The sequence below is a fragment of the Rhipicephalus sanguineus genome, chromosome 5, assembly GCF_013339695.2.
Source record: "Rhipicephalus sanguineus isolate Rsan-2018 chromosome 5, BIME_Rsan_1.4, whole genome shotgun sequence".
Lineage (NCBI taxonomy): Eukaryota > Metazoa > Arthropoda > Arachnida > Ixodida > Ixodidae > Rhipicephalus > Rhipicephalus sanguineus.
Genome location: NC_051180.1, coordinates 159,316,767 through 159,344,660, shown reverse-complemented (window position 1 = coordinate 159,344,660; position 27,894 = coordinate 159,316,767). Strand labels below are relative to the sequence as shown.

Sequence of the window (27,894 nt, the reverse complement as noted above, 5' to 3'; positions counted from 1 at the left end):
ATCAAAACGAACCGTCGATCATAAAACGACAAAATACGGCCGTTGCTTCGCTCTCCGCGTGAGATGGGGCTGTAAATAAGGTAGTCTATAACTTGCATTCCTTGAAGTACGCGCCGATTGGAAGCATCACGAGCAAATTGCAACTATTGCAACCGAAGCAAGGGTCAGAGATGCTGCCATGTTGTTGGATATCGTCATGCTCACTTCCGGGCGACAAGCGATGTTTTCTGGCTTTCCAGAAACCTGGGATGCTATCACGGAACGATTCTATTTCAGATTCCAATGCCTTTCGTGCTTTTCGCGCTTGGCCAGTGGTCAGAACGACGGTCCGTCCGCGTTATCAGCGCGATCAGCCAGCCGTGTGGGATCGGAAATAGCATCGTTTCGCGATTGCACCCCTGCGACAAGCGACGGCGATGGATGGCCCTCCGCGACAGCAAATCCTGTCGGCCGTCGCTCAAAACTCGCGTGCATGCAGTTGGGCCTTAAAGGATTGCAGCGATGACATGGACGACGATGTCACGGTAGCACCCGAAGATCGCGACGAGTCCGTGTCGGCCACAGATGCGTTGGACTATTTGAGGAAACTCCGCATATTCATAGAAAAAAGCGGAACAGCGACCGAAGCGGCGGATAAAAATGCGGACGGTCTAGAATCGTTCGTGACGCAGAGTTTGTGCTGCACCCGTCAAAAAAAAACGATCACGGACTATTTGAAATAAACGTGCCTTGTCTGACGTTCACGTGTGCATTGTTGTGAGAAACGAGTTCAAGGACGTACCGTTGCAAAGGTAGGACGTTTGCGTTACTGAAATTCTATTGTTATGGTAAATTTTTGGGCTTTCACTATAACGACCTTTCAGAATAACGAACATTTTTCCGCGGTCCCCTGAAGTTCGTTATACCGAGATTTCACTGTATTCGAAAATGTTCGAATCGATTCGCACTCTCACTTCAATATTCGAATTCGCTTCGCGCCCAAAATTTTGCTATTCGCACAGCTCTAAAAAAAGTACAACATCGATTCTAACGCACACCCATTTTTCATGAGAGAAATGAACAAAAGTTTCAAAAAAAGAAAACACAAAGTTAAACGGCGGGCTTTGCCGCTGAAACTGTCACCACTATGGCGGCGATAAGAGTCGCGTAATGGATCAGTCTTCGTCGCTGTCGGACAACTCCTTGTCGCTGTCAACGCTCTTCGGTTTCGGCAAACCGGCCCTGCTTTTCTCCACAGAAACCTTTTCGTGAAGCTTTGCTGTAAAAAAATCTTCTGCTTCTGTTTGCGCCAGTCTCGCACGCACGTTTCGGCAACTCCGAACGACCGCGATGCGGCCCGATTTCCGTCAGTCTCTGTACATGTAATAACTTTTCTTTTAAACGCGGCATCGTGGTGCACTCGTCGAGTATTTGGAGTGGGCACTTCCATGCCACCGATGCGAATGTAGAACGGGATGACAAACTCCTCAGCACACGTACGAACTGAAACAATGACAGAAATGACCGAAATGTTTAGGAGGCGGCCATTTTGAAATGCCGATGGCAATACGATAACTTTTTTTTTTTTTTTTTTTCGGTACTCGATTCTAACTCGCATGCGATTTTTCGACTCATCTAACGCGCACCTTTTTTTCGGCAGAACGAGTCGAAAAATCGCATGCGCGTTAGATTCGAGTAAATACGGTAACATTCAGAGTAAAATCGAAGGCAACGAAAGTCGCAGTAACGCTGGCTCGAGATTTTGCGAACGCATTTTTTCAAATCGAACGGCCGCTGGGGCTGCAAGGAAATGATGCCCCTCGATGCTGTCCTCTCCTTCGGAGCGGTGGAGCAATGCGTGGCGGCCAGGAACCACAACACATCATATCGCGCAATGTTTTCAGGGTGTTCTGTGACTACACGGTGTAGTTCTGTATTCTTTGTTGCGCGAGCTGTGCGTTAGCACCCGATATGGTGTTTTCGTCGTGGCCGCTTGTCAAGTAACAAGCATGACTAGTTGTAGAAGCGTTAGAAGTAGACGTAACGAGCTTGAGTTCATCTTGCGAGCGATCGCGATTGTTCAGGAAGCGGATGTCGTCGACAAGGTTGGTATCTTGCAAGCTATCCCGATCGGCGAGAAAATAGACGACGACGTGTGTTGGCGGTTATCGGAGGGCTCACTCGCTCTGATGCCGAGCTTCAAAAATTCTGTTTAGGACTCCGTGAAAAATAAAATGAATTTCCAGGTGAGAGCGAGCGTAACTAACAAACTCATTTACAGCAAGCAAGTGAAAGCTTTTTTTTAGAGCTGTGTGAATAGCAAAATTTTGGGTGCGAAGCGAATTCGAATATTGAAGTGTGAGTGCGAATCGAATCGAATATTTTTCGAATATTTCTAGAATATTTTTCGAATACTTCCAAGCGAAATTGCAGAAAAAAGGGAGAATTCCTCAGCACATTCTTATGAGATAGCAACATGAAAGTGTTTCTTTTTGCTAGGTTGACGAAGCACTGGTGGGGTGGTGTTTCATAGTTGTCTTATCAAGAATGAGGCTATGCAGAGGCCGAATTCTATTTATGTACATGATTTGATGCAACCAAAGTGTTGCCGACAACACTTTACACGTGATAGGCAAAGATGCCATTTCCACAGCCTCTTCTCCTCTTTCAACTTCTGTGGAAGCCCAACGGATGTGTCGGACAAGGGTGTGCTCCCCTCAAGTCTGGAGTTCCAAATCTGCCTCGTAGACGTCGATATATAAGAACATCTGAAATTTTGGATGCTAAAAAACTTCCACGTCCGATTTTTCGGACTTCCTGCCCAAATTTCAGGCCCAAAACAGCATTAATTGAGCCCCCAACTCTGCCACATCTTTCATCTCCATGTTGGAACCAGCATTTTCTTGAGTTAATACATTTGTGACCGGAGTGGAGCTTGAAAGGCAGCATTGCCGCAATACCGGGGTGTGATGAGGTGAAGCATATTGAAAATCTAGGGACCACTTCCAATCGGACGTTGACTGTCTCTTGGCAAAGTTCGACCGTAACGGAGCTTGAAAGGCAGCTTTGCCGCAATACTTAGGTGTAATGAGGTGAAGCATATTGAAAATCTAGGGACCACTTCCAATCGGACGTTGACTGACTTGGCAAAGTTCGACCGTAACGGAGCTTGAAAGGCAGCTTTGCTGCAATACCTAGGTGTAATGAGGTGAAGCATATTGAAAATCTAGGGACCACTTCCAATCGGACGTTGACTGTCTGTTGGCAAAGTTCGGCCGTAACGGGCCTTGAAAGGCAACTTTGCCGCAATACCGGGGTGTAATGAGGTGAAGCATAGTGAAAATCTAGGGACCACTTCCAATCGGACGTTGACTGCGTCTTGGCAAAGTTCGACCGTAACGGAGCTTGAAAGGCAGCTTTGCTGCAATACCTAGGTGTAATGAGGTGAAGCATATTGAAAATCTGAAGGGATCACTTTCAATTGGACATTGACTGTGTTTTGGGGAAGTTCGAATACTAAAATTCCAGTGTGAATCGAATCAATAACAAACACTATGCGAAAAATATTCGAAATTTCGAATATTCGCACACCCCTACTTTTCTTCTTTCCTTTTTTTTTGCTGAGGGCACTGCTGAAACAAGTTTTAGGCAGTCGACCGATATTTTTGGGGGCTGCAGCTCGCACTTACCAGCCGCACCACTGCTTATGAGGATGTTCTGCTGCAAAACCGAATTACAAGACTGTTCCGAAATGCGTGACACCAGCACGGGTCCCATTTGCTCGATTTGGCACGCGATGTCGGAAAGCAGAACCGTGGCCACCATAATCGGATGTGTCGTAATTCAGGTTGTTGCCGTGCTTTCATGCGATCTTATCCCGCAGCTATTCTGTTCTGTTTTTTTTTGCAATAGCAATTTTGTAAATACTCCAGGCGAATTTTTCGCTTTCGCCATGACCTTCCATACCAAGTAGAAATCGCGATTACATCACCCCGCGCGTGTGAAAGCGCGCGAGCACTGCCGACAAACGGGGCTCATGTAGAGATGAAACGAGTGGACCATCTCTTTTGCGCGATGGGCACATGAAGATAAGAGCCGGAGGGTTCGGGAGGAGGCAGGTGGCGTGAGCCCGACAGGAAGTGCCTACTTTGTCCCACCGGTGTGGTCATGTCTGTGGCGGTGTCTTTGGAGGGGATCAGCAGACGGCTCATACCTTTGTAGGTGTTGTGCTCTTATTGCAAAACTTCCGTTGAAGCCATATATCAGTGGTGGATCCAGAGGGGGGACGGTAGGAGCGATACCTCCCCCCCCCCACCCAAAGCCTGCAGACCCTGCTCCCTCCCTTCAGTGCCTGTCGTCCACCTCCTTTGTCAGCCTCCCTGTTGAGTTTGCCCCCTTTGTCAGGTTGCTTTGCCTACCACTGCCCAAAAGGGGTAAGGAGAATCTTGTCCCCGCTCTCCACCTCTCTCCTCATCGCTCCACCCTTTCCTGCTTCCCTATGCACATTTCCAACGAAGGCTTCTAAGGCGCCGCCATAATTCCCTCTGGGCTGTTGTAAATCTGAGTGACCCTCCTAAAATGCACTGCTTAGGCGGTGCCGTCAGCCTTTGTTAACACCCCCCCCCCCTTCCCGATTGGATGATGGAACCCCCCTCCCCCCAAAAAAAAGTAATCACCTGGATCTGCCCCTGAGCCTTACGTAGATAGGTCACCTCCCTTACTGCAGCAGCTGCGTTTTCTGAAGGAGTGAGCTGCTAGCCTATATTCCTATAAAATTCCTATTTCTTGCTATCGGATTCATTTTCTCACCCTCGCGGTGAAACTGTGACTCTTTTTTTGCTAACCTGCGACGGTTTTCCAAGTTGCGCGTTCGTGTCGAGCAAATGGTTCGGCTGGGCAACATGATAGCATCGGCGCCGCACTGCTCCGGGAAATACGCGAGGTTTTGATGACACGCTGCGGCAGCAGAATAAGCGCAGTTGCACAGTGCGTTAAACCTGCATTTGTTTCGTCTTTGCACGTGACACTCTGGCAAGGCATATAATAGACCGATCTCACCTCGAGTTGCACTACGCCACCGCTGCCGCAGTGCATGCCGGTACTTAGAGTACTCGGTATGCTAGGTACGTTCAGCTGCATATAGCTGGTGCATCAGCGAGCTGCATTATCGAGCTTTAGGGGCCGTATTTGGATGAATCGCGACGGTTGTGTTCACGTGCTGCATGCTGATATGCTACAACAGCAACCTGAAGCAAAATGACTCAGATTTTACGTGTTTTCAAAGGATGTCAAGCTCCGACAGGAATGTGTGCGACTGTCAACGAAATCGGACGGAGCGGCAACTACCGCGCACTTTCAACGTATTGTTCACCGTGTTTGTGAATTCCGTTTGTATAATGCATAGTAATTCAGCGTCATCTATTGCGTCATAACAAGCTTTCTGCGCTAATCATGTGCCGATCAGCGACAGCAAAACTTCCTACATGTGCTTGATCCCCTCGTCGGGGCGATCGCCGCCAGCGGCGACAGGTTGGATACAACCTGTTTTCTGGGCAACACAGAGATCGCTTAAATATATAGCGACACCTAAACCGACCTCTCATCGAAAGCAATCACGACTGTGAAGTGTCTAGCGTGAACGATACCTGTGACACAAGCCAAACTTATGTGTACAGCTCGCGTCATGGAGTGCACGGGGAAAATTCGACCGTGCCGGCATCGCAGCCAACTTCGCCGCCGGGATTTCCACATTCTTTTCAAAATGTGATATTATCGCTAACGCAGCAATAGCGGCAGCAAAGCTTAGCTTCTTATATAAGCGTAGGCGGCTCTTAACGTACCTATACACTGCAGCTTCGAAGCGGTATAGGTATCGGCGCCGAGCAATCAGCTGAGGCTGTCGCCGCCGGCCTGAGCGGGCTCATCCGCCACATTGTGTGTGTCACCAAAACCTCTTTTGTGCAGTTTGCCGTTCACAAGATTTCCGTGACGTTAAACTTTTGCAAATGGCATGCGGCCAGTCGTCGCCCCGCGGGCGGGCTTATAACCTGCTTCACGGCGACCGTCTCATATTCATTTCACGATTAACGCATCACTGTGCTCGAAATCCTGCGCTGACAACACAGTGTAGGTACATTGAAAGTACTGCTTGAACAAAAAAGAAGCGCAAAAAGCTTTCTTTTTTTTTTCGTCCCATCGGTTTTTTTTTTCCCCCGTCTTCGTAGTCGCGGAGAGCTCTACGTTTGGGCAAGTTATTTTCCGCACACTGTAACTTGTATCGCTCGCGTGCTGACGTTCACTAAAGATTTTTGCTCTCATGTCGACAGGAACATGATTTCTAGCCTTTTTCTTTTTTTGAGCTAATACTTATCCAGCGAAGCGACGCGCTCCCATCAACACGACGAGACGACCTGGCCACATGTAAAAGTTGTCTACTGTTCTTTTTTTCTCTTAAAGCTAGGATATGCAGTGTAACCTGAAGTAAAATAACATACATGAGAGGTCCGGACAGAGTTTAACACAGAGTTCAATTATCTTTTGTGCCGAGGATTCATGCCAAACGACAATATACCTGAAGCACGCAGCAAGCAGCCGCACCAGCAGCGCTCAGAGTACTCCAACTAAGATGGCGGCAGTGCCGCTGTCGGAAACTCGCGCATGCGCAGATCATCTGGTGAGATCGGTCTATTGTGATTGCTGCACCTCAGGCTGAACAAAATTGATTTTTTTTTCACGCAAGAAAAAAAGTGTTTTCAGGGTGCCGTATTAGTCCAGCATTCTTGTGGCATTTTCAGTGTACAATGAATGCTTCGGTAACTGTGCCTTGTATGAAAGGTCGAATTTCAGTTTAACAAAGTTTTGATAGAATGAAGTTAAGTGCCGCTTTTCCCAACTTCACTATATTGAGATTTAACTGTTCTCTGTAGTATTTAAATGGGATTAAGTCATTTTTATGTTTAGACGTGCGTACTAGAGAGTGACATCATCGAGCGACATGGTATCTATCCATTTTGACATAAAACAAAGTTCTGTTTCACTCAGGGAATTTTAGCAAAAACACTCAGGGAAAACCTGGAAAACTCAGGGAATTTAGAAATGTCAACTTGGTAGACACCCTGGAGTGTTTGAATGAAGTGGATGCAGTTCGATGCATGATGATGTGCTCGTTTGTTCAGACTTCATTTTTTGTTTTTTTACGCAGGTGTCCCTACCACCTGGACATCGACAACAAGAACTGTGCCTTGGGAGAGTGCCGGAGGCTTGGGTAAGGCTGGCAGTGTTTCCACTTGCAACTTCACTAGTGTGAGTTTGGTGCTTTCGAAATATCATGTGCTGTAGAAACACCTGTCAGCTATATTTTCTTAAACCGGGCCCACATACACACTTGCACAAGCTGCCAGTAGAGCAGCAAAATTTGCAGAAGGTCTGAAATAAAGGTTCGTCTGTGCAGAGCACATTTTCCTTTTGTTTTCAAGGTCGATTCAGTAATCCGGAATTCAGTTAACTTGGACATTTTCGCCGGTCCCGTGAGATCCGAGTTAACGAGGTTTTACTGTACAAAAATTTAGTATGGAGGAGGTTGGATTTGCCCAATGCACATCGTCTGCCTCTTCGGCTGCCGTCCCTGGTTGGAACTGATAAGAGTGCAAATATTTGAACCATTTTTGAACAGGCAGCATTGATTTTTTATTTCACTGTGGTCTTTGCAGCTACAAAATGTCCAATGCCCTGCTGCATGCCTACCGGATCGAACGGTGCATTGACTACCAGCACCTGCCGCCTAGGTTTGATCCATCCCTCAGCTTTGAAGTGTCGCAGATGAACCTGGTGGGCAATTTTGCTGTCTCTGACTCTACTGTGTAGGGGCTGATTGCATTTGATTTAGAGTTGCATGTTAGACAAGTGTGACCATGACAGTGAGGTCAACAGAGCAGTAACACAAATCTAAGACTCTGTGCTAAATTCGTGCCATTGCTCTGTCACCGACCAGCCCAAGTTGATCAGTGAAGTTGAAGCCTTCGTGGTGATGCAGTGGTTATATGGTGCCCCGCTGCTGACCCAAAGGTCGCGGGCTCGAATCCCGACGGTGGCAGCTGTATTTTGATGGAGGAGAAATGCTAGAGGCCTGTGTACTTAGATTTAGATGTACGTTAAAGAACACCAGGTGGTCGAAATTTCTAGAGCCCTCCACTCCGGCATCTCTCATAATCATATCGTAGGATTGGCTCTTAAAACTCCGGAAATCAGTAAGTTGAGGCAGGCATTCGAGGGGGGAAATTTCCAAAATGAAAGGCAGCATTTGTATTTTCAATTAAAGATAAACGGCTAAATCAATCCGATTTTTTCTGAAATGTAAGGTAGTTCAATAAAAAAGGCATAGGTGGCACCTTTTTTCTTATTTTGGCTTTGAAATAACTGTCTGGAACTCGGTGGTTGTCATTGACAAATCTTTTTTTTTTTTTCGCTACTGTTCTGGCAAAGATGCACAAACAGCGGGGAGTGAGTTGACATTTTCCTTAATAGGACTTCTGCAGGATTCATACTAGAATGTGCTAGAGTATAGTCCATTTTTGTTTTTGCCGAATCTTTGTAAAGGAGTGTCTTCCTTAGCCAATGCATTTCTAGTTTTTGCGAAGTGTGGATTTTTTTTTGGTTTGAAAGGGATACTGATCAGAGATTGGCTTGAGCAAATGTTTAAAAAAACTCCCCTTGGGGCACCGTCTGGATGATTTACCCAAAGCCTAAAGTTCATGGGTTGGCAACTTTATATAATATTTGTCGGAATTTTTCCTGGACTGTCCAACATGTTCAGGAGACATTGAGCGTTGCATTAGACATACTCATTTTGTTGGCGAAGTTTGGCCACAGTGTTGAGCTGTCTCGAGGCTTTTGACAGTTGTGTCCATTTGCTCATACACCCGCCGTGATAGCTTAAAAGTGGCTAAGAATTTGTGCCGCTAGACACGAGCATGTGCATTTGATTCCCGGCCATAGCGACCACATTCCAGTGTGGGCGAAATGTGAAAACAACCACGAGCTAAAAGATTTAGGCGCAAATTACACCGGTGCCTCGTGGGCACTTTTGATTGCTATCGGGGCTGATCATGATGAGGCTAGATCCGGATCAGTTGCTGCTACATGGCTACCTTTAATTGCAATCAGGCCTTACTGGTGATACGGGGTTTATTGGCGCAAGTAGCACTTGGGCAGGATGCCTACGGACGCTGAAAGCGGGCGGCGACAACCGACACAAGAATCGCAGCGCTGGCACCAACAGCTCGCGCTTGGCTCTCCCAGCTGAGGTGGTGTCCCACTGCGGCATGTTGTTCTTCTTCCTCCTTACAACACCCCGGCGACAAAGGAGAGCCATCCTGGCGAATCAAGGTGACGACAGAACGAAGGGGTCGTGGTATGGTTTGAGGCGACTGACGTGGACTGTCTCCCGACCAAGGCGGCACCTGTCTGTAGATGGCGTGACTGGCTCAATCACGTATGTTATATGTGATCGACGTTCCACGACGCGATAAGGACCGTGATACTTGGGGGCAAACTTGGACGACAGGCCAGGGGAATGGAAGGGCAGTCGGAGCCAAACGAGCGAACCTACGGCGAATGTCTCGACTTGCTGGTCGTGGTCATGGCGTTCTTTTTCGAAGGCCTGTTTGTCCGAGGTGAATGAGCGGGCCAACTGACGACACTCTTCAGCGTGCTGCACAATTTCAGAAACAGGGCTGAATTCGGAGGCGTCCGGACGATACGGCAAAATAGTGTCAAGGGTGGCGCACGGTTCGCGGCCATATAGAAGAAAGAAAGGCGAGAAGCCCGTCGTTGACTGCGTTGCCGTATTATATGCATAAGTTACAAAGGGGAGGACCACATCCCAGTTTGACTGGTCAGCATCGACATACATCGCGAGCATGTCTCCCAGCGTTCTGTTGAAGCGCTCAGTGAGACCGTTGGTCTGCGGGTGGTAGGCTGTAGAGGTGCGGTGAACCGTGCGACATGCGCGAAGGAGTTCTTGAAGAACCTCGGATAAAAACACGCGCCCTCTGTCGCTGAGTAGTTCGCGTGGTGCACCATGACGCAGGACGAAGCGACGTAAGACGAAGTTGGCTACGTCACGAGCACCGGCTGAAGGTAGCGGAGCTGTTTCAGCGTATCTCGTTAGATGGTCTACGGCAACAATTATCCATCGATTGCCAGCTGCGGTGTAAGGAAGCGGTCCATATAGATCAATGCCAACACGGTCGAAAGGGCGTGCCGGACACGGTAGAGGTTGCAGTAATCCGGGTGAATGGGCAAATGACTTTCGTTGTTGGCACAATGGACATGATCGAATATATTTTTGGACGAAGGTGTACATGCCACGCCAGTAGTAACGCTGGTGGAGCCGTTGGTATGTTTTCAACACGCCAGCGTGAGCATGTTGCGGGTCAGCGTGAAAATATGCACATACGTCAGATCGCATGTGGCTTGGTATAACCAAGAGCCATTTGCGACCATCTGCTTGGTGATTTCTTCGGTATAATAACGCGTCTCGTATCTCAAAATGTGTGGCTTGGCGACGAAGAGCACGTGGGTATGCAGACGTTGAAGAGTCGGAAAGGACGTTGAGGAGAGAGGCAATCCATGGGTCTTTTCGCTGCTCAGATGACATGTTCGTGACGGAAACGGCAGTGATGGGAAAGGCAGCTTCTGAATGCGGGTCTTCACTAGATTGCACTGGCGATCGAGAGAGCGCGTCCGCGTCAGAATGTTTTCGCCCAGATCGGTAGACGACGCGGATGTCGAATTCTTGTAGGCGAAGAGCCCAACGTCCAAGGCGACCGGAAGGATCCTTCAAAGAAGCTAACCAACAGAGTGCATGATGGTCGGTTACGATGTCGAAAGTCTGTCCGTACAAGTAAGGACGAAACTTGCTTAATGCCCACACAATTGCGAGGCACTCTTTCTCGGTGACGGAGTAGTTGGTTTCTGCTTTTGTGAGGGCGCGGCTAGCATATGCGACGACGTACTCTGGAATGCCGGGCTTACGTTGCGCGAGCACTGCGCCAAGACCGACGCCGCTAGCGTCTGTGTGCACTTCGGTCGGAGCAGTGGGTGGTGACGTAAGCAGGCGGCGCAATGTGTCGAAGGCTTCGTCGCATGCTTGGGTCCAACTGGAAAGATTAGCAGGGCCAGCAGGTAGTTTCGTAACTGGTGCTATAATCGACGCAAAGTTACGGACGAAACGACGAAAATACGAGCACAAGCCGACGAAGCTCCGCAGTTCTTTGAGTGTAGTCGGCTTAGGAAACTCGGCGACCGCACGAAGTTTGTCCGGGTCTGGAAGAATTCCATCCTTTGAGACAACATGACCAAGTATAATGAGTTGGCGAGCCCCGAAGTGGCACTTCTTCAGATTAAGCTGAAGGTTTGCCTTGGTAAGGCACTGAAGAATCGTGCGCAAACGGTCGACGTGCGTAGGAAAATCTGGGGAGAACACGACAACATCATCGAGGTAACATAAACATATCTGCCACTTTAGGCCGCGTAGAATGCTGTCCATCATGCGCTCAAACGTTTCAGGCGCATTACACAGACTGAATGGCATTACTGTGAATTCGTACAGGCCGTCTGGAGTAACGAACGCTGTTTTAGGACGGTCACATTCTGCCATCGGGACCTGCCAGTAACCTGAACGTAAGTCCAATGACGAAAAGTATTCGGCACCTTGTAGGCAATCGATGGCGTCATCGATGCGGGGAAGAGGGTAGACATCTTTCCGCGTAATTTTGTTGAGACGTCGGTAATCCACAGAAAATCGAATCGAACCATCTTTTTTCCGCATGAGCACTACAGGTGAAGACCAGGGACTAGAAGAAGGCTCGATGACACCGTGCTGAAGCATGTCATTCACTTGCTCCGCGATGATATTCCGTTCCGTTGGTGATACACATAGGGCCGTTGCCGCAACGGAGTGTGACTGCCCGTGTCGATATGGTGAGCAACTGTGTTGGTTTTACTCAGTGCCTTCTGCGGGAAGTCGAACGAATGTCTAAACTCATGAAGAAGCGCAATAAGCTGTGCCCGTTTATCCTGAGGGAGCTCGCTTGCGATGGAGCGGTTGAATACATCCGAGGAGACGTCATCTGATGTAACACGCGGGGTCACAGCGTTCAAATGAAGTTTTGGTTCAGTTTCGCAGGATTCAATGGGCACGATAGCATTTTCGTCTACAGGCTGGACGTGGCCAAGCGTCTCGTTAATGTGCAGAGTGAGAGGGCAAACGGTGGGGTTGCAAACCAATATTCCCGTCGCATGCTGATGAGGTGGCAGAACCGCAAATGGCAGCGATGTACTGTGGCGGCGACTGAAAACGTCAGATGGTGTGAACACAACGGTAGTGCCAGAAAATTCAGCGCAGTGGACAGGAACTATGACGGCACTCAGAGGAGGAACGTCAGTGTCAGTGGCAACAACAAGCTTGCCGACATGGGGTGGTCGTTCTCTGTCGGTAGATGGGGCCTCAGAAAACACAGAAAGTTCCACCTGCGCGCGCGCGCAGTCAATAACGGCGTGGTGGCGTGACAAAAAATCCCATCCCATACATCATGCGAACACGTGGCCAACACGAGAAACTCTATGTGGTACAAAACGTCCTGAATGACGATTCTGGCCGTACATGCTCCAACCGGCTGAATTTGTTGCGCACTCGCTGTACTGAGCGAAAACCCGGAAGGCGGCGTTGTTACCTTTCTTATAGAGCGACAAAGTTTCCGGCTCATCACAGATATGGCAGCACCAGTATCGACAAGCGCGAGAGTTCGGAAACCTTCAACGAACACTTCCATAACATTGACGGGGGACAGGCGAGGACTTACACAGTGTGACGACGACGCAGCTCGTGCCTCCGGAGCTGCGGCAGTCAGTTTTCCGTCTCCAGCTGGTTCGGCCGGCGACGCAGGGGTGACAGAGAACGGCGCCGTGGTGAGGGTGAGCGACGGGAAGCGAACGGTCGGTACTCGGAAGCACGTTGGCGGTCTCGTTCGGCTGGCAGCGGGTCATGTTCAGCTGGTAGTCGATCACGTTGAGGTGGCAGTTCGCGTTGCGCGTCGTACGGGGCCCGCAAAGAGTAGTCGGGGTACCTCGGTGCAGCAGAGGTCGCTGCGAAGCGCCGACGACAGAAGCGCGCGACATGGCCTGGATACCCGCAAGCGTAGCAAATGGGACGGTTGTCAGCTGTGCGCCAGGGGTTTCCGTAGCACTGCTGTGTACTAGGCGTCGTTGGTACTCGCACAGGTTGAGGAGTCGACGAAGGTAGAGGTCGCGGTGGATTAGCAGTAACAGCGGCATAAGTCAGTGGCGCGGCGACAGGTGTTGGCTGGGAGGCGGACGGCAGTGCCTCGGAGACCTGCTCCTGTATCACCTGTCGGATGGCTGGCGCGAGACGCTCAGTAGTGTGTTCTGTTGTCGGTAAATACGACAGGCACGACAGTTGTCGAGCCACTTCCTCGCGCACATACCGTTTGATTTCTGACAGCAGCGGGTTGTGCTCACCACCGAGGGTCAACGCCGCGAGAGTGTCGTCTGTAGCCGCTGGCCGCCGTGTCAAGAGCCGTTGTTTCCGCAGTTCCTCGAAGCTCTGGCACAGAGTGGCGAGTTCAGACACAGTCCGTGGGTCCTTGGCCAGCAGCATCTGAAAGGCGTCGTCGTCTATCCCCTTCAAGATGTGTCTGATCTTGTCTCCTTCACTCATCGAAGGGTTAAGGCGCTTGCACAAGTCGAGTACGTCTTCGATGTAACTTGTGAAGCCTTCTCCTTGCAACTGTGCACGCCCGCGTAGGCGCTGTTCAGCACGGAGCTTCCGTACCTCTGGGCGACCGAACACATCGGCAATGCGTTGCTTGAAATCACTCCAGGTGGTGAATTCTGTCTGGTGGTTGTTAAACCAGAGGCTTGCGACCTCTTTCAGGTAGAAAGAAACATATTGCAGCTTGGAAGGGTCGTCCCACTTGTTGCTTGCGCCCACCTTTTCAAATGTCGACAGCCAGTCTTCGACGTGTTGCTCATCGGTGCCGTTGAAGAAAGGTGGATCGCGCAGGCGCAGCGCCGTGGGCACGATGACCATCGGAGGTTGGGTCGTGCCTTGCTGGGCGGTTTCGTTGGCCATTTCAGGGGCAGCGGGTAGTCTCCTGTTTCGGAGTTCCAGGTTGAGTACCCCGCACCTCCACCACTCTGATACGGGGTTTATTGGCGCAAGTAGCACTTGGGCAGGATGCCTACGGACGCTGAAAGCGGGCGGCGACAACCGACACAAGAATCGCAGCGCTGGCACCAACAGCTCGCGCTTGGCTCTCCCAGCTGAGGTGGTGTCCCACTGCGGCATGTTGTTCTTCTTCCTCCTTACACTGGCATCAAGACGATCATGATCTGTGCCTTGCGATTTGGCTCCCATATTGCAGTTTGGCTGATGTCTGTGCCAAACTTTATCTAGATAAGTCAACCGTGTAGCAACGACCATTGTCGATTGCGATCAAGAAGTGTGATCTATATTGGCCGTGATCGTGACTGGAAGTGCCCTTGCAGCACTGTTATTAACCCTTTGACATGCTATGTACACAATTGTGTACACCACTTGTTTTTTCTATTTGTATTAACTAGAGGCTAAGAAAGAGCATTATGCATTGAGCTTTGGATGAATTGAATCTCCTGTATAATAAATTTGTCTTCATTTAACTTCATTTTGCAGTGTACTGTTGCATACGGTCACTTTGCTAAAGGCACTACCATATTTCACGAGTTGTTCAACGTGGTGCTTCCCGCGACCCACATCAAAAGTATAATTTTTCTTTGTTCAACCTGGACATTACCGAAAACGAACTTGCACTAAATTTGTAGCCCGAGATTTCATTCTATTTATGCGAAAACGGAGCATGAATGGCTTCAGAATAAATATATATTAAGTGCGAATGCACTTTATAAGCGACCCTGAATCCGCCGTCCCATAGCAACGGCGCGAGCAGCGGAGAGGAGCGTCTGTAGCAACGGCGCAGCGACGTCACGCCCCACGTGACTGCGCGCGCTCCGCCCTCCGCTCCGTGGCTGCGCGCGCCCCGCGCATTGCCTGTGGTGATGCAGGCCGGCGGCGAGACGCCGAACGAAAGCGTGCGAAGCGAGCCGAGCACCCCGAAGCCGATCTGGCGCGGGGACGCGCGATGCGTGAGCGAGCACAGGCCCTCGAATTCGATTGGCCGGACGCGCGCTTCAAGCGAGACTTCCTGGACCGCAGCTTCGGATATAGCTGCGCGGTGTGCGATCGACTGTGGTTCGACCATAGAGTTTCCTACAATACTATGGGTTCGACTACAACCTGAGCCCCATCTCGGGCGTGCGCAACGCCGCCAACAAGTTGAACGCGTTGCGGGTTCTTTGGAACGAGTTCGGAAGACAGATTATCATCATCAGTAAAAGTGCTTTGCACTTAAAAACGGCCAGACCTCCGTGGGTCGGCTGGCGCGTGCTCTCTCGCTGCCGTCTCCTTCGCTCGGCTCTGCAGTTTAGTCGTGCGCGCCCCCTCATAGCATCACCCCGTGCTTCGCACTTCCTCATACTCCCCTTCGGGGAAATGCGGGTTTTTTTAATTACAAAGTATTTAGGAGTGATTACTGTATAACACACATAAATGAGTGTATTACGACATTATTTTGTTGCAATATAATATCGAAGGCCTTGAAATAACATTGTATCGATTTGGCAGTTCTTCATAGGTGGCATCTGAAAGGGTTAAAAGAACCTTAGGTGGTCAAACTTTAATTGAGGTGTGCTTTTTTATGGTGCACCTCACGGTTGTGTTAAAGGGGCCCTGCAACACTTTTCCGAGTAGCCATGGGATGGCTTCACTAAAGGAACTTATTGCCTCACGAATCTAACTCGGCAAAAATTTTTAGAATCCAACCAGTATGAGCGAAGTTACGAAGATTTGTCGCACGCTGTAATTGCTTTCTCTCTTCTCTCGCCCCGATGAAAGCGTTGGAAGCTAAGCGGGAGGGAGAAGGGGGCCACGGGGGAAGAATGTACGTCACACGCGCCATAGAGTTTCCTAAAATGACCTAGAGGGAACTCTGGCGCTGCGATCGTTCAGCCACCATGGGAATGATGGGTAGTACACGGATTTGCCTAGTCTTCGTGCTTGTGGGCTTCGAACGCACTCGTGGCTTTGTTTATTGCTATGTTTTGGTTTTCTTTCGGATAAAAGAATGGATCGTTGTGAACTTCGTGACCAGATTTGAATCGGTGAGCCTAAAGAAGTTAAAGTGGTGCAGTGAAACTGCTGATTTTTGCTGAACTTCGTTTTGCGGCAAAGCAGATGCAGGCGACGCGGAGCCAAACGGAGCCAAAAGAACGAAGTTTAGACAAATCAGTGTACTACCCATGATTCCCATGCTGGCTGAAGCGCGATGCATTGCAGCTCCCATAGACACTAGCGCCAGAGTTCCCTCTAGTAAGTATTGTAGGAAACCCTATGACACGCGCCTCCTGACCTTGAGCACATCTTTTTTTTTTCTTCGAACGCATGGTGTACTTTCAGCGCGATTGCACGCGGGCGACTGGCGGCCTCTTGCGGTGGCTGCAGTAACTACCAAGCGCACCATGTTCAAATCGGCCAATGGTGTGGAACCTGCCTGTGACGCCATAGGTATAATTTTTTGCCGAGAGAAGAGGAAGCGCTTTTTAGCTGACTTCGCGAAATTATTGTAAATCCCAGGCTATGTGCCGCGCTATAATGTTTGGCTCGAGTCTTCTCGGGAGCCTCGACTACCCGATCGGCAGCGTTTTCTGACCATGCTGAAAAAGTGTTGCAGGGCCCCTTTAAGGCTTTGATGTGTAGAAACACTAGAATATAATTTTTACGATTTTTGTCTGCTCTTTCTCGACTCAGAGGCCAGCTCGAGCAGGCATGTCGTCGCGGCGGCCCGTTGGCGGCAGTGGAGATCCCGGCTCATACAACCGGTCCGGCTACTCGGGGGGTGGACCTCTCCAGAGGGAGTCCAGGCGAGTGGAGGACTACTACGGCGAGCACATGGTAAGTTGTGGGGATTGCCGAATATTCAGGTGTTTCGAATATTCGAATGAATATTGCAGTATTCGAATATGCTTGGATACGAATTTAGATTTTCGAAATTTCGAAGTATTCGAAATGAACGAATATATGTCCACATTTGTCTGCACATAACTCCTTGTAAAGGTGGTTTCACTGTAGCATCTCATTGATGTGCTGTGAAACAACCTTTTCAGGGGAAATCTGCACTGCTGCGAAGCCACACTTAAGGTTAAATGTACATATTTTTTTAAGTTTAAAAGCGTGTTGTATGGGCTTATATGCACTAAGTATAGTAATTTTTAAATTGTAATGTATAGCACCACTTATAACTTGCACCCTACTGCTATTCAAATCTTAATACTATTCAAGGCTGCTTCCACTTCATTTCAAATCAAAAAAGGTGACATTCACTCATACCTAGTTCCAATCCTTAAAAGTATTGTGCAAGGGTCATGACAAAAATGCTCACTTTTTTAATAATATGCGGTGAATACTATTCAAACTATTCGATTTGAAATTATTCGACCAAATCACTATTCACTTCGGATTCGCTTCGAACCTCAAATTCACCATTCACCCATCCCTAGTAAGTTGTCACCTGTTTTGTGTTAAAACATGTAGAGACGTAAGAGTGGCACGGGTCAGAATGGTACATGCTTGCAACAGCTTTGTCGTTTTATGGTGGGCTGCCTTTTTGTGGGCCTTGGAACAAATGCCAATGCTTGTGGTTTTAAGTGTTGTATTAGGCCTAGTTCACATGGCCGTTCATGGCTTACAATTGTTGTGGTACTTGTTTGCGCTGCTTAATATGTTGATTTGTTTGTAACTCAGTTTAGGCAGACTCCTGCCTAAACTGAGTTACAACTCAGTTTAGGCAGGAATGGCACATGGAATGCTTGATATTTTAAAAACTTGTTGTACTAGGAAAGCAATTGCTTACCTTAATATAACAAAGTTGAAGGGAGAGCCACTGCTACTTCATTATAGCCATTATTTCGTTATACCCATTCTATTTTACTGCAATATCTGCCAATGAGGTGCAAGACATTTTGTCACGCTAGGACGACAACGAATTGGCAGTCCGCTCTAATGTTATACTGCCACATTTGCAATGAAGTTTTATCAAAGTAGCAAAAAAAAAAACTACATTGTTGGATTGTGCAACGTATCGTGTGGCGCCACAACCTTTACGACAGCTTCTGTCCCTTATGAGATTGCTCTTTCGCTTCCATTTTGCATTTGGCTTGTCCACATTCCCTTGAAATTGGCGAAAGAGCGATGCTATCGAATGAAGACGAGCGAAGAAATATCAGTTGTAAACGAGTGCAGTGCAGTGCGCAACCCAGGGCACAGACTTGGCTGCTGACCCAGCCTGCTACAATGCACACGAGGTGTATCAACACCACCTAGACTAGCTAAGGCCTCTCCACTCCTCCGTGACGTCATCACACTACGACGGGCGCAGAGGACACGTTTTCAGAAATGCATATTGCCGCGCGCTCGTTGGCGTACTTGCGGCGCATTGCGAATCCATTCCTTCATTTTTTCGCTGCCGCGGCTTAATGGTGAACATATATATATATATATATATATATTCTTTTTTTTTGAAAAGCTTCGTACTGCAATACAGGAAAGAAAACAAATATTTATTTTCGCCTAATAGTTTCGGCTGACGGTCCAGCCTTCTTCGGAAGATGGAGGATTTTCATTAATTACATCCTCCGAAGAAGGCTGGACAGAAGAAATATTTGTTTTGGTTGATATATAAATTGCAGTACGAAGTTTTTCACAATTTTATTACAGTAGCCAGAAGAAGTTCTCTTTATCCTATATATATATATATATATATATATATATATATATATAACGATCTATCGGTTATAACGACCATATTTGGGTGCACTTACGATTTTTCTATGCTAACCATAGAAGCTGCGTCCAGATATAGCGAACATTTTTCAAAGCCTCCTACTTTTACAACGAACACTTGAGACGCGGTCGCGGTAAAAATATGGCGCATACGAAGCGAAAAAAAGTAAAAGCATGCCTTCTAAAGCGTGACAGGGGCGCGCGCTCGCGCGTGCCCCGCTCCCGTTTACTCGCGACTAAGATACCCAGATCGGCGAGCACCGCACGCAGATTTCGGACGCTGCGAGCGAGGTCGCTCACTTTCCAGGCGTTTCTTCAGTGGTAGAATGGCAGTGAGGAAAAATAAAAATAGTAGGCAGCATGAAGCCTTGCGGTCAGCTTTCGCACAGGAACCTTTCCTGACGCCGTTCTCTGCAGCTACGACCGCCTGCGATGAACCAAACAATGCCTTGGAACGCAAGAAGGCATAAATGCAAGAAGTGATAGCCGCGATAACTTTCCATCGCAAAAAGGTTCACTGCGTCCCTAAACTCGTCGACGCCACAATGTGCCGCAAAAAGTCGTCTCTCTTTTCGGTAACGGCAGAGACCGGTCGATCGGTGATTACGACTTCCGCGCGATTGCGGCGATGCCTTCGCGGATAAGCATCAGAAAAGAGCGAAGGTGAGGTGGCGGCCGTCGATAAACGTGCCGTTATGCCTTATAGCCGACCACCTTATCACAGTCATCTGTAGATATCTGCTCGGCTGCGCGTGTGGCGTACACCGTACACTGCGGATTGACGGCGGTACGAGCGCGCCATGCTTAGCCATGCTGCCGTTCGCAAGTTCGTCCGCGTCGTGCGAGACCGCCTTAAAGTGCGCGTCCCTTTGTAGAAACGAAAGTAGCTCGCTGTTTTTGAGCGGCTAGAAACCGAGAAACGTCGATGCACTGACAGCGAGCGTATACTGCGTGTTTGACTAGGTGACAACTGAAGTGCGCCGCGCATCGTCGTGCAGGGCCGCGAGAGCATCGCGGAGACGTAGTGCGCGTTGCTTGGAAAATGCTTGTTTTCGTCGCGTTGACCGAAGAGGCTAGTCGCCGCATCCGTGCACGATCCGGAGTGAAGCAAGCACGAAGATTGTACAAACGCGCGTATACGGCATACAGCAAGCGGCCCGGCAGTGACTCCGCGACCCGAGTAGGCGACGCGCTGCACGCAACTAGCCAGGGACGATCGGCTCCACGTCGCGGTACCGCGCTTCGGTGAAACGGTGTCAGCTCATTGCAAAGGCGGTTAATTCACTCGTGAGCACGCAGCGGGCGTCGCTTCACGACGCGAAAAGGCTTAGCTTGTCACCGAAGGAGTTGTTTGCACTTTAATAAAAGTACACAAAGGAAAAAAAAAAACAGTTTGGCCGCAAAGCGCGCGTTTTTAAGGGCGAGTCCATATACAACGAACTACTGATATAACGACCACTTTTCGCGACACTTTCGAGTTCGTTATAAACTGGTTCGACTGTATATATACATATATAAATAAAGAGACATTGTTCTGCGATTGATAGAATTGTTATCAGTGATAACAGCAATGATGCGAAGACCAACTTTTTCAAGTTCATTTATGATGGTTCGGAGGACAGTGTGAAGCTGTTCAGCATTGATTTTATCAACGGGCAAAATGTGAACAACATTTTTTTGAGGTGACAGAAGGCTCTGCATCATAAATACGTGTGCCGTCTTGGCTGCATTTGAAGTGTTACTGGCAACGCCAATGATTGTGCCGCCTTTGTAATCCAAGTACGATTGTATATGGATTTCATCCATCATGAGTACCACCGATTTTTCATGATCCTTCATTGCAGTCACGAGTTTCTTCGCATACAGCAGGAATGAAACATCCTGCTGTTCAGCTGCGGGATTCACAACATGAGAATTGCATACACGTCTGATTGTTGATTCATGCGGCAGTTTGAGACCTCCGTAGTTCCTCAAGTACCTATAGGCGTGGGGAGAGATGGTAAATAACAGGCTCAAAAATACCAGCAAGTCTGAAGAGTAGCGGGGTGACTTGCTCAAAAGGAGGATGACTTGCTCCCTTAAGAAGGTACAAGAATCGTTCCGCTCCTCGTCTTGCAATTCCCGATTCATTGCGTCCTCAAGAAGTGACACCACGAGCTTTAGTATGCCCCTGGTCTTGTCCTCGGAGTTCAAGGCAGGTGTCTCATCAAATCCCTCAATAGCTTCCAGAAGATTTGTCAAGCACCGAATGTCATTCACAGTTTTTCGAAGTCTATGCCATCAACTTCGGTGACCTCGACGTCTTGAAAAAACAGCCTCAAAGAGAGATCCTCTGTGATTTTTACTGATTTTCTGATAGCTGGGGCATCATCGACAGTGAGGTTGAGGAAGAGCACGCAGTCATGCTGTGGAATTACTGCCCAGAATTTTGAAACCTTGATACATGGGAGGCAGTTTAAGAGCGCCTGAAAAGTATCAATTTTGTTATTTTGCCCTTCCTCGTGATGCGTCTCGGTGGACATTTTGATGGCATCTTGCAGGAAAGCTGCCTCTCGACGCGTTTTCTTTTCATGTGGGCCCTCTCGACATGTGCTTGAGGCTGGGGCGGAAAGGTAAGCAGGACAGTTCGGCAATATGCTTGGAACTGCGTCAGGTCGAAGACGCGTAAGCTTCAGCTTTGCTTCAATTACTTTGCCGGTCTTTGTATCCACGTAGCTTGTTGAGTCTACCATGTCGGATGGTTTGAAGTGGCGCTCGCAGACCTGGGATATTAAAAAGGACATTAGAATAACGCAGTATCTTAAGTTCAGAAGCAGTATCTCATGTTCGTGGCAGCTGCGGTACTTCGCATATTTCTCAAACAAATTCACGGTGCTTAATGTTGCCTATACTGTGCCACTCCGCGTTGACTCAATCTAGCAAAGGAACAGCATACTGGCTACACAAACATTCTTTTCAATCTAGAGTAGGCGTCCTCGTTTTCTCGCACATCAATCCACGCGGTGTTACGCAATGCAGAAGTGTAAACAACGGCACTTAAAAGAAATGTTAGCCTTACCACTGATCGGTTTCCTGGTGTTAAGTCCGCACGGTGAATAGCTTTAATCCACTGAGTTCTTCTTGCTGGGTCCGAAGGGAACGTGAACACGCGCACAGATTCTCCACCGTCATAGTTCCCGCGGCATCGCGGTACACAGCAATGCCCAGGCATTATCACAGCTTGCCCGCTCGACGCAAATACAGTCGACGTCCGATTTCCCGGACCCTCAAGGGACCGTGAAAACGTCCGGAAAATCGGGCAGTCCGGAAAAACGAATGCACGTAAAAACGCACCTTTTTGATAGGTATTTTTCGCTGACGGAGACGGTCACAGCCGGAATACAAGATTCCCATAGCAATTCAGCCAATGCATCGTTTAGGTGGCTCTGAAAAGAGCCGTTTATAAAAAAAAAAATACGACGTGGCCGGCACTACCTCATAGGTCAGCACATGGGCGCAAAGAAGTCGCTTATTTTCTTTTGCACGGTCCGCTTGCCCGCGATTATATCTGCCTCAATTTCAGTCAACGTCATGTTGCCGCTGTACACCAATGACAGTGTCATCAGTGCTCGCGTCAACTCCGAGCTCGTTGGCTGTGTAGGAGCTGGCTCTTCGTTCTCGGTGTCGGAGTCATCGGAATCCTCCGTAACTTGATCAATGATTTCGTCATCGGTCAACTCCGCACATAGCTCGAGGTCTTTGTCAGCGTCGGCGAAGCCCTCAAGGGTTATCTCGGCTGGAATCAACACGCCGCCAGCGCGCAGATCGTCGAAGGCAATGTCCGCGGATGGCAGTTCGTCATCGTGAGCCTACGAGGTGGATTTGTGCGCTTCGAAGGCGCGGACGAAGACGAAGGAGCAGTCGGTGCCATTGCTGTAAACGGCGAATCCGCTCGACGAAAAGTGCAGCACGAAACAGCTAGGAACTCGGTGGATGCTGAAGGTCGGGAAACGTGATCACTGAAGGTAGCGCGCAGCAGCAAACGATCAACCGCAGACACGACCGCAGAGCTGGCACAGCTGACAAAACAACACGTGAACGAACACAGTGAGGTTTGGCTTAGCTAAGCTACGGCTGGCAACGGATTGACACGTGCGGTTTCGAGGTTACGGCAGCCGCGGCGCGGTGCGGCGGTACTGCTGGCCACACCTGTAATGCGAGTATGGTGGGTTCAAGGATATGAAAATGAAAACAACCAAAATGGCGGCGTCGGTGGCGACTGTGGGTCGGCGGTTAACAGTAAAAAGTCCGGGAAATCGGATGGCGAAGGCTATAAGCGTCCGGAATTTCTGACTTTTTAATACATTGACTCTACGGGGAACTTGACGGTGCCACGGATGAGTCCGGGAAATCAGGCATGTCCGGAATTTCGGGCGTCCGGGAAATCGGACGTCGACTGTACTCTTGGTTGAGCTCACTCATGTCACCGTTAATAAATAAATACCAGCAGTCTCGCCGATGCACTCAGCACGAAAATACACAAACACAATTTCACAACGCAACCGCTCGAAAAATCACAGCACCACCAAAAGAACCACGGGGCCACTGATGTTTACTGCCCTGCGGATGTATTCAACCTTCGAGCACTGCGCTACAATATAAAAAATGGTACAAAAACCTAGCGTAAACCCAATTTTAACGTTGTAAAATATGATGCTTACTGCTACGCATGCGTCTCACAAAATAATGGTTTAATTTTGCGGTCGAAGTTTACGAAAAACGTTACTGGGAATTTCCCCAAATTCGACACTTCGGCTTGCGTTACTTCGCGCGTGCGCAGCAGTACACAGACCGCAAAACCGGTCGGAGCAGGTTGTACTCGGTAGGGCGGGTATGTCTCCCTTTTCCCGAAAGGGTCGAGAGACGACGAAGCAGCTCCGTCGTAGTATGGTGACGTAGGCGATGGGGAGAGGAGGATTTGGAGAGGCCTTAGCTAGTCTAGATGGTGTTGGGTGTATGCCAATGAACCTTGCCCCACCAACTTTGCTTTTGGACCCTTTGCGACCCCCAAGGTTGCTTTGACGCCGATGTGATCTTGAAGGCCACACCCAGCCACAATGAGAAGCGTATGCAGTAGTCATTCCTCACTGCCGCACACAAGCAATGGCTCAACATACCATTTTTCTCTCATCTTTTTACTGCTGGGCGTCCCACTACACAGTTAGGCACGACTTCTGAGCTTGCTACGACGTTATCTCAAAGGCCATGCTTTGATGCTTTGAACACCCCACTTCTAACTACTGAAAATCGAAAAAAAAAAAGTAACATGGAATAGCTAAAGTATCAGAAAACGTGCGCCTTTACAGCGTAAAAAACGCAATTTCAAATGGCGCACAGTCAAAATGCCATTTATACATATCTAAAAAGCCAAAAGATGGGCTCAAGCATTACCTTCGTAAAACGTCACAACCGTCTTGACAGCATTAATTTGGATGCACTTTGAGGTCACCGGTAGCAATCACGACGCGAGCGTGGCTCCCGGTTAAACTGTGCAACCTTTGTTTCCACCTCTAGATACACTGCGGTCTGGCACCAAAACAGTTTTCTTCTGATCGCTGTGTATCGTGATGTGATCCTTCAGCGAATGCTTCTGTGGTGCACTCGATCTGCCCGCTGGTCATAGCCATACGTGCCGCTGTAACCAGAGCTGCCGGCATCGCAGGAAGCAACAAAGAAACAGTATCTGGCCATATTCGAAGAGCGAGAACACCCGTGCAAAGATAAGCTTTCAGTTATTGTGTGTGACTCACGGCTCCCGCTCGCGTTCACGTGCGCTAGCATCTTGACAAACCTTTCACACACTTGAGACCAGATTTCTTTGTGCCTACGTGAACTCGATCGCTGTTTTCCTGAACGCTACGGTGAACTGCCATCGGCCACCGGTCGAGAACAAGAAAAGAAGCACCTCGGAGCCCAAATAGATTCACAAAACAACAAAAACGCAAAATCAGATTGCCCACGGCCACCCATGGCACAAGGGTGGTGGTAAACAAAGTGATGCTGATGATTGCGATGGCGATGGAGGCGGCTGACTTCAGTTACCCATAGTGGCCAGACTTGTGAAGTTTTTCTGCCAATGACCGGTATATAAGACGGGGGTTGGCTTTTTAGGGATGTTTTTTGAAAAAAAATTTGACCTATATCCCGGTTTTTACGGTAGCTGCACCAGCATGCACGGTACACCATAGTGAGAGGGGGGAGGGGGAGGTGGGGGGGTTGGTGTGAGGTGGGGTGGGAAATGAGATAGTGTGCCACTGCTTGCATGCGGCTATGCACAACACGAGGCAGTTAAAGTTTGGAAGCAGGAGTTTTGAACTGCCGCACCGAACATCTCATGAACATCACGGGAAGTGATGTACTCGGCGCGAAAGCATTTGGATTTTTTAAGCTTTGGAGTGGGATTCCAGTTTGTTACATTCATTGACAGGTCAATTTTACATGTTATATCAAGGTATCAATGTATTTGAAATCAGCACATCAACTTGGCAAGGTTTGCCAAAATCAAGTTGAGTGGTGGCTTCAAGTGAAGGTGTATTACTTTATACTGTGGTTAGTCCATTTGATTTCCAAGGCGTGCTGGCTTGGTCTTCTTGCATGGAAGTCGTATTCACAGCCTGGTTACCGTTGTCTTTGTCCAGGGCCCACGGGTGGTTCCAAATGCGCAGCCAGGACCTTCCATGGCTGGTGAGTTTTGCCGTGCGAAATAGATTAGCACACTTGGCACTGTTGCACACGGGACATTCGTCCAAATTGTGGTTGCTTTTTTTGTTTAGCCGTAATAGCTTATATCTTTTTTTCAAATATGGTGCAAAAAAGGTACATTGAAGCTGGTTTGTGCGGCATGCATACCCATTATTAGCGGGCAAAGTTATGTCGAATGACTGAAACCGACATGCTGAAAAGCAGTGTGTTTGTCCAGTAATTTTGAGTTTGTGCAGCAGAAAAGAGTTTGCAGTCTGCATAGTAATGACAGTGAACAGCAGTTGTATAGTTCTTGCAGAATGAAAGTAGGTCAATTTACAAGATGGTAGCCAAATTGTTCTGCAACAAAATTTTGGCCACAACAAAAAGTTTTTGTTTCCAGCTGCTTTGTTTTCAGTTACCCATAGAAAAGAATACGAATAAGGTCTCTTCACAATGGATGACGGTCTTAAGAATTTCTGCTTTAACCCCTAGAGGGTTTTCGCCGTACATGTACGGCAGAAGCTTCCTGGTACCAAACGGTTTTCGTCGTACATGTACGGCATAGCGTTTATTTTTAAAACGAGCGCTTTTTTCGGTCATTTCTTTGGCTTGGCCTGTGCTGCCACACTTCGGCAATACGTGGAATTTTTTTCATGCGCCAATGTCTCTCCGTTGTATTTTTTTTTTTGCTTCCCAAAACGGCGCGCCAGCTATCGCTTGCCCATCCGAGCGCATTCGCGATGCAGCTGGTTTAAAGTGCGCGCCTTTTTCGATCATTTCTCTAGCTTTGCATGTGCTGCCACGCTTCGGGAATACGTGGAATTTTTTTCATGCGCCGATGTGTCTCCGTTGTTGCTTTTTTTATGCTTCGCAAAACGGCGCGCCGCACGCCGGCTATCGCTTGCGCAACCGAGCGCGCCCGCTGCGCGGTTTGGTTTCAAACGCCCGCCTTCTCCCATTTCTCTTGCTTGGAATGTGCTGCCACGCTTCGGGAATACGTGTAATTTTTTTAATGCGCCAATGTCTCTCCGCCTTTTTTTTTTTCTTTCCAAAGAAGCGCGGCGGCTTGTAGTCTCGCATCAGAACGCGTGCACGTGGTCCGGCTGGTTTCGGTTTCGTCCTTCGGGTGGTTGTCGCTTCTTGCGTCCGCGAAGCTGATGGCTGTTTAGTTTCTAATCTCTCAAAGGGTGACCGCTTGTTACTCTCTCGTTTATTGCTCCGCGGGGCGCGATTACATCTGTTTCGGTGCGGCGCTAAATTACACAAACGACGCCGCCGCGATTGCGTTTCCTGTTTTGCGGTCTCGGAAAAACTAACAATGTCTTGTTGGCGATAAGACGAAGGATTACTGTAGCCTTTTCACTCGTTTTGCTTTCCGGACGGGCGCACAACCATAGAGATTTTTCCCTTCGCTCACTGACGCAGTTCGCTTACGCTATGGAAGCGCGCGCCGATTGCTCTGCTGCTGGTGAGTCGAGCAGCGATTCTTCCAATGCGGACTATTCCTCAAGTGCCGAATCAGAATCTGATTCATTGGATTTCAGTTTGTTAGACCAGGATTTTTGACGAGTTCAGACTCCGATGACGATCAAGGAGCGACATCTGAAAAGCGTGCGCGGTGAGCCATGCTTCAAAGACTTATCACACGCTGAAAAGTTTTTAGTGTTACAACACGAACATTTTTAGCCGGAAAAGTACTCTGGTGCGCTTATTTTTGTATGTCTGTGAGCTATGTTTAATACAATGCATAATTCTTATTTATAAAAAACGGTTAAGGTTCTTTTTTTTAGGATTTTGCTTGATTTTACTACGAATAAACCATGTGTATGTAGCAACAAATGATTTTTTTGTCACTTTACGGTCACGAAAAAAAGTTTAGACTAATTTTTTCTCAAATAGAATCGTCTGAAGAATTTATTTCAGCAATAAAAAAATTACACATTTTTGGACTGGATTTCGCGAAAAAATTCGACCCTCAAAGGGTTAATGAAGTTTCCGCAATTGCAACTCGAACAGTTTCACAAGGGCCTATGAGTTCCACTGCTGTGTGGCTGAGTCGTAAGGCCTGTGTGTTCACCAGAGATGCGCTTTCCGCTACCACGTGCACATCCCGATCAATTTCTCTGCATGTATGGACCGCGATAGATTTGCGCTTGATCATTGAAACCTTCCCCCATGTTTGTGGCATAGTGCACACGTTGCACCGAGATAAACTGCGCTTTGTTTGCAATCGTGAATGA

At 48.5% G+C, this 27,894-nt stretch overlaps 1 protein-coding gene across 1 annotated transcript in view; it reads left to right on the top strand.

Annotated features, from left to right (window-relative positions):
* Positions 1–27,894, top strand: part of LOC119394379 (protein maelstrom homolog) — a 38,754-nt gene extending 10,860 nt beyond the window's left edge. Inside the window, exons 8-12 of the mRNA XM_049416069.1 lie at positions 7,181–7,243; positions 7,689–7,806; positions 16,901–17,044; positions 25,609–25,654; positions 27,845–27,894. Coding sequence (XP_049272026.1) covers positions 7,181–7,243; positions 7,689–7,806; positions 16,901–17,044; positions 25,609–25,654; positions 27,845–27,894 — 421 coding nt within the window. The remainder of the gene's footprint in view (positions 1–7,180; positions 7,244–7,688; positions 7,807–16,900; positions 17,045–25,608; positions 25,655–27,844) is intronic.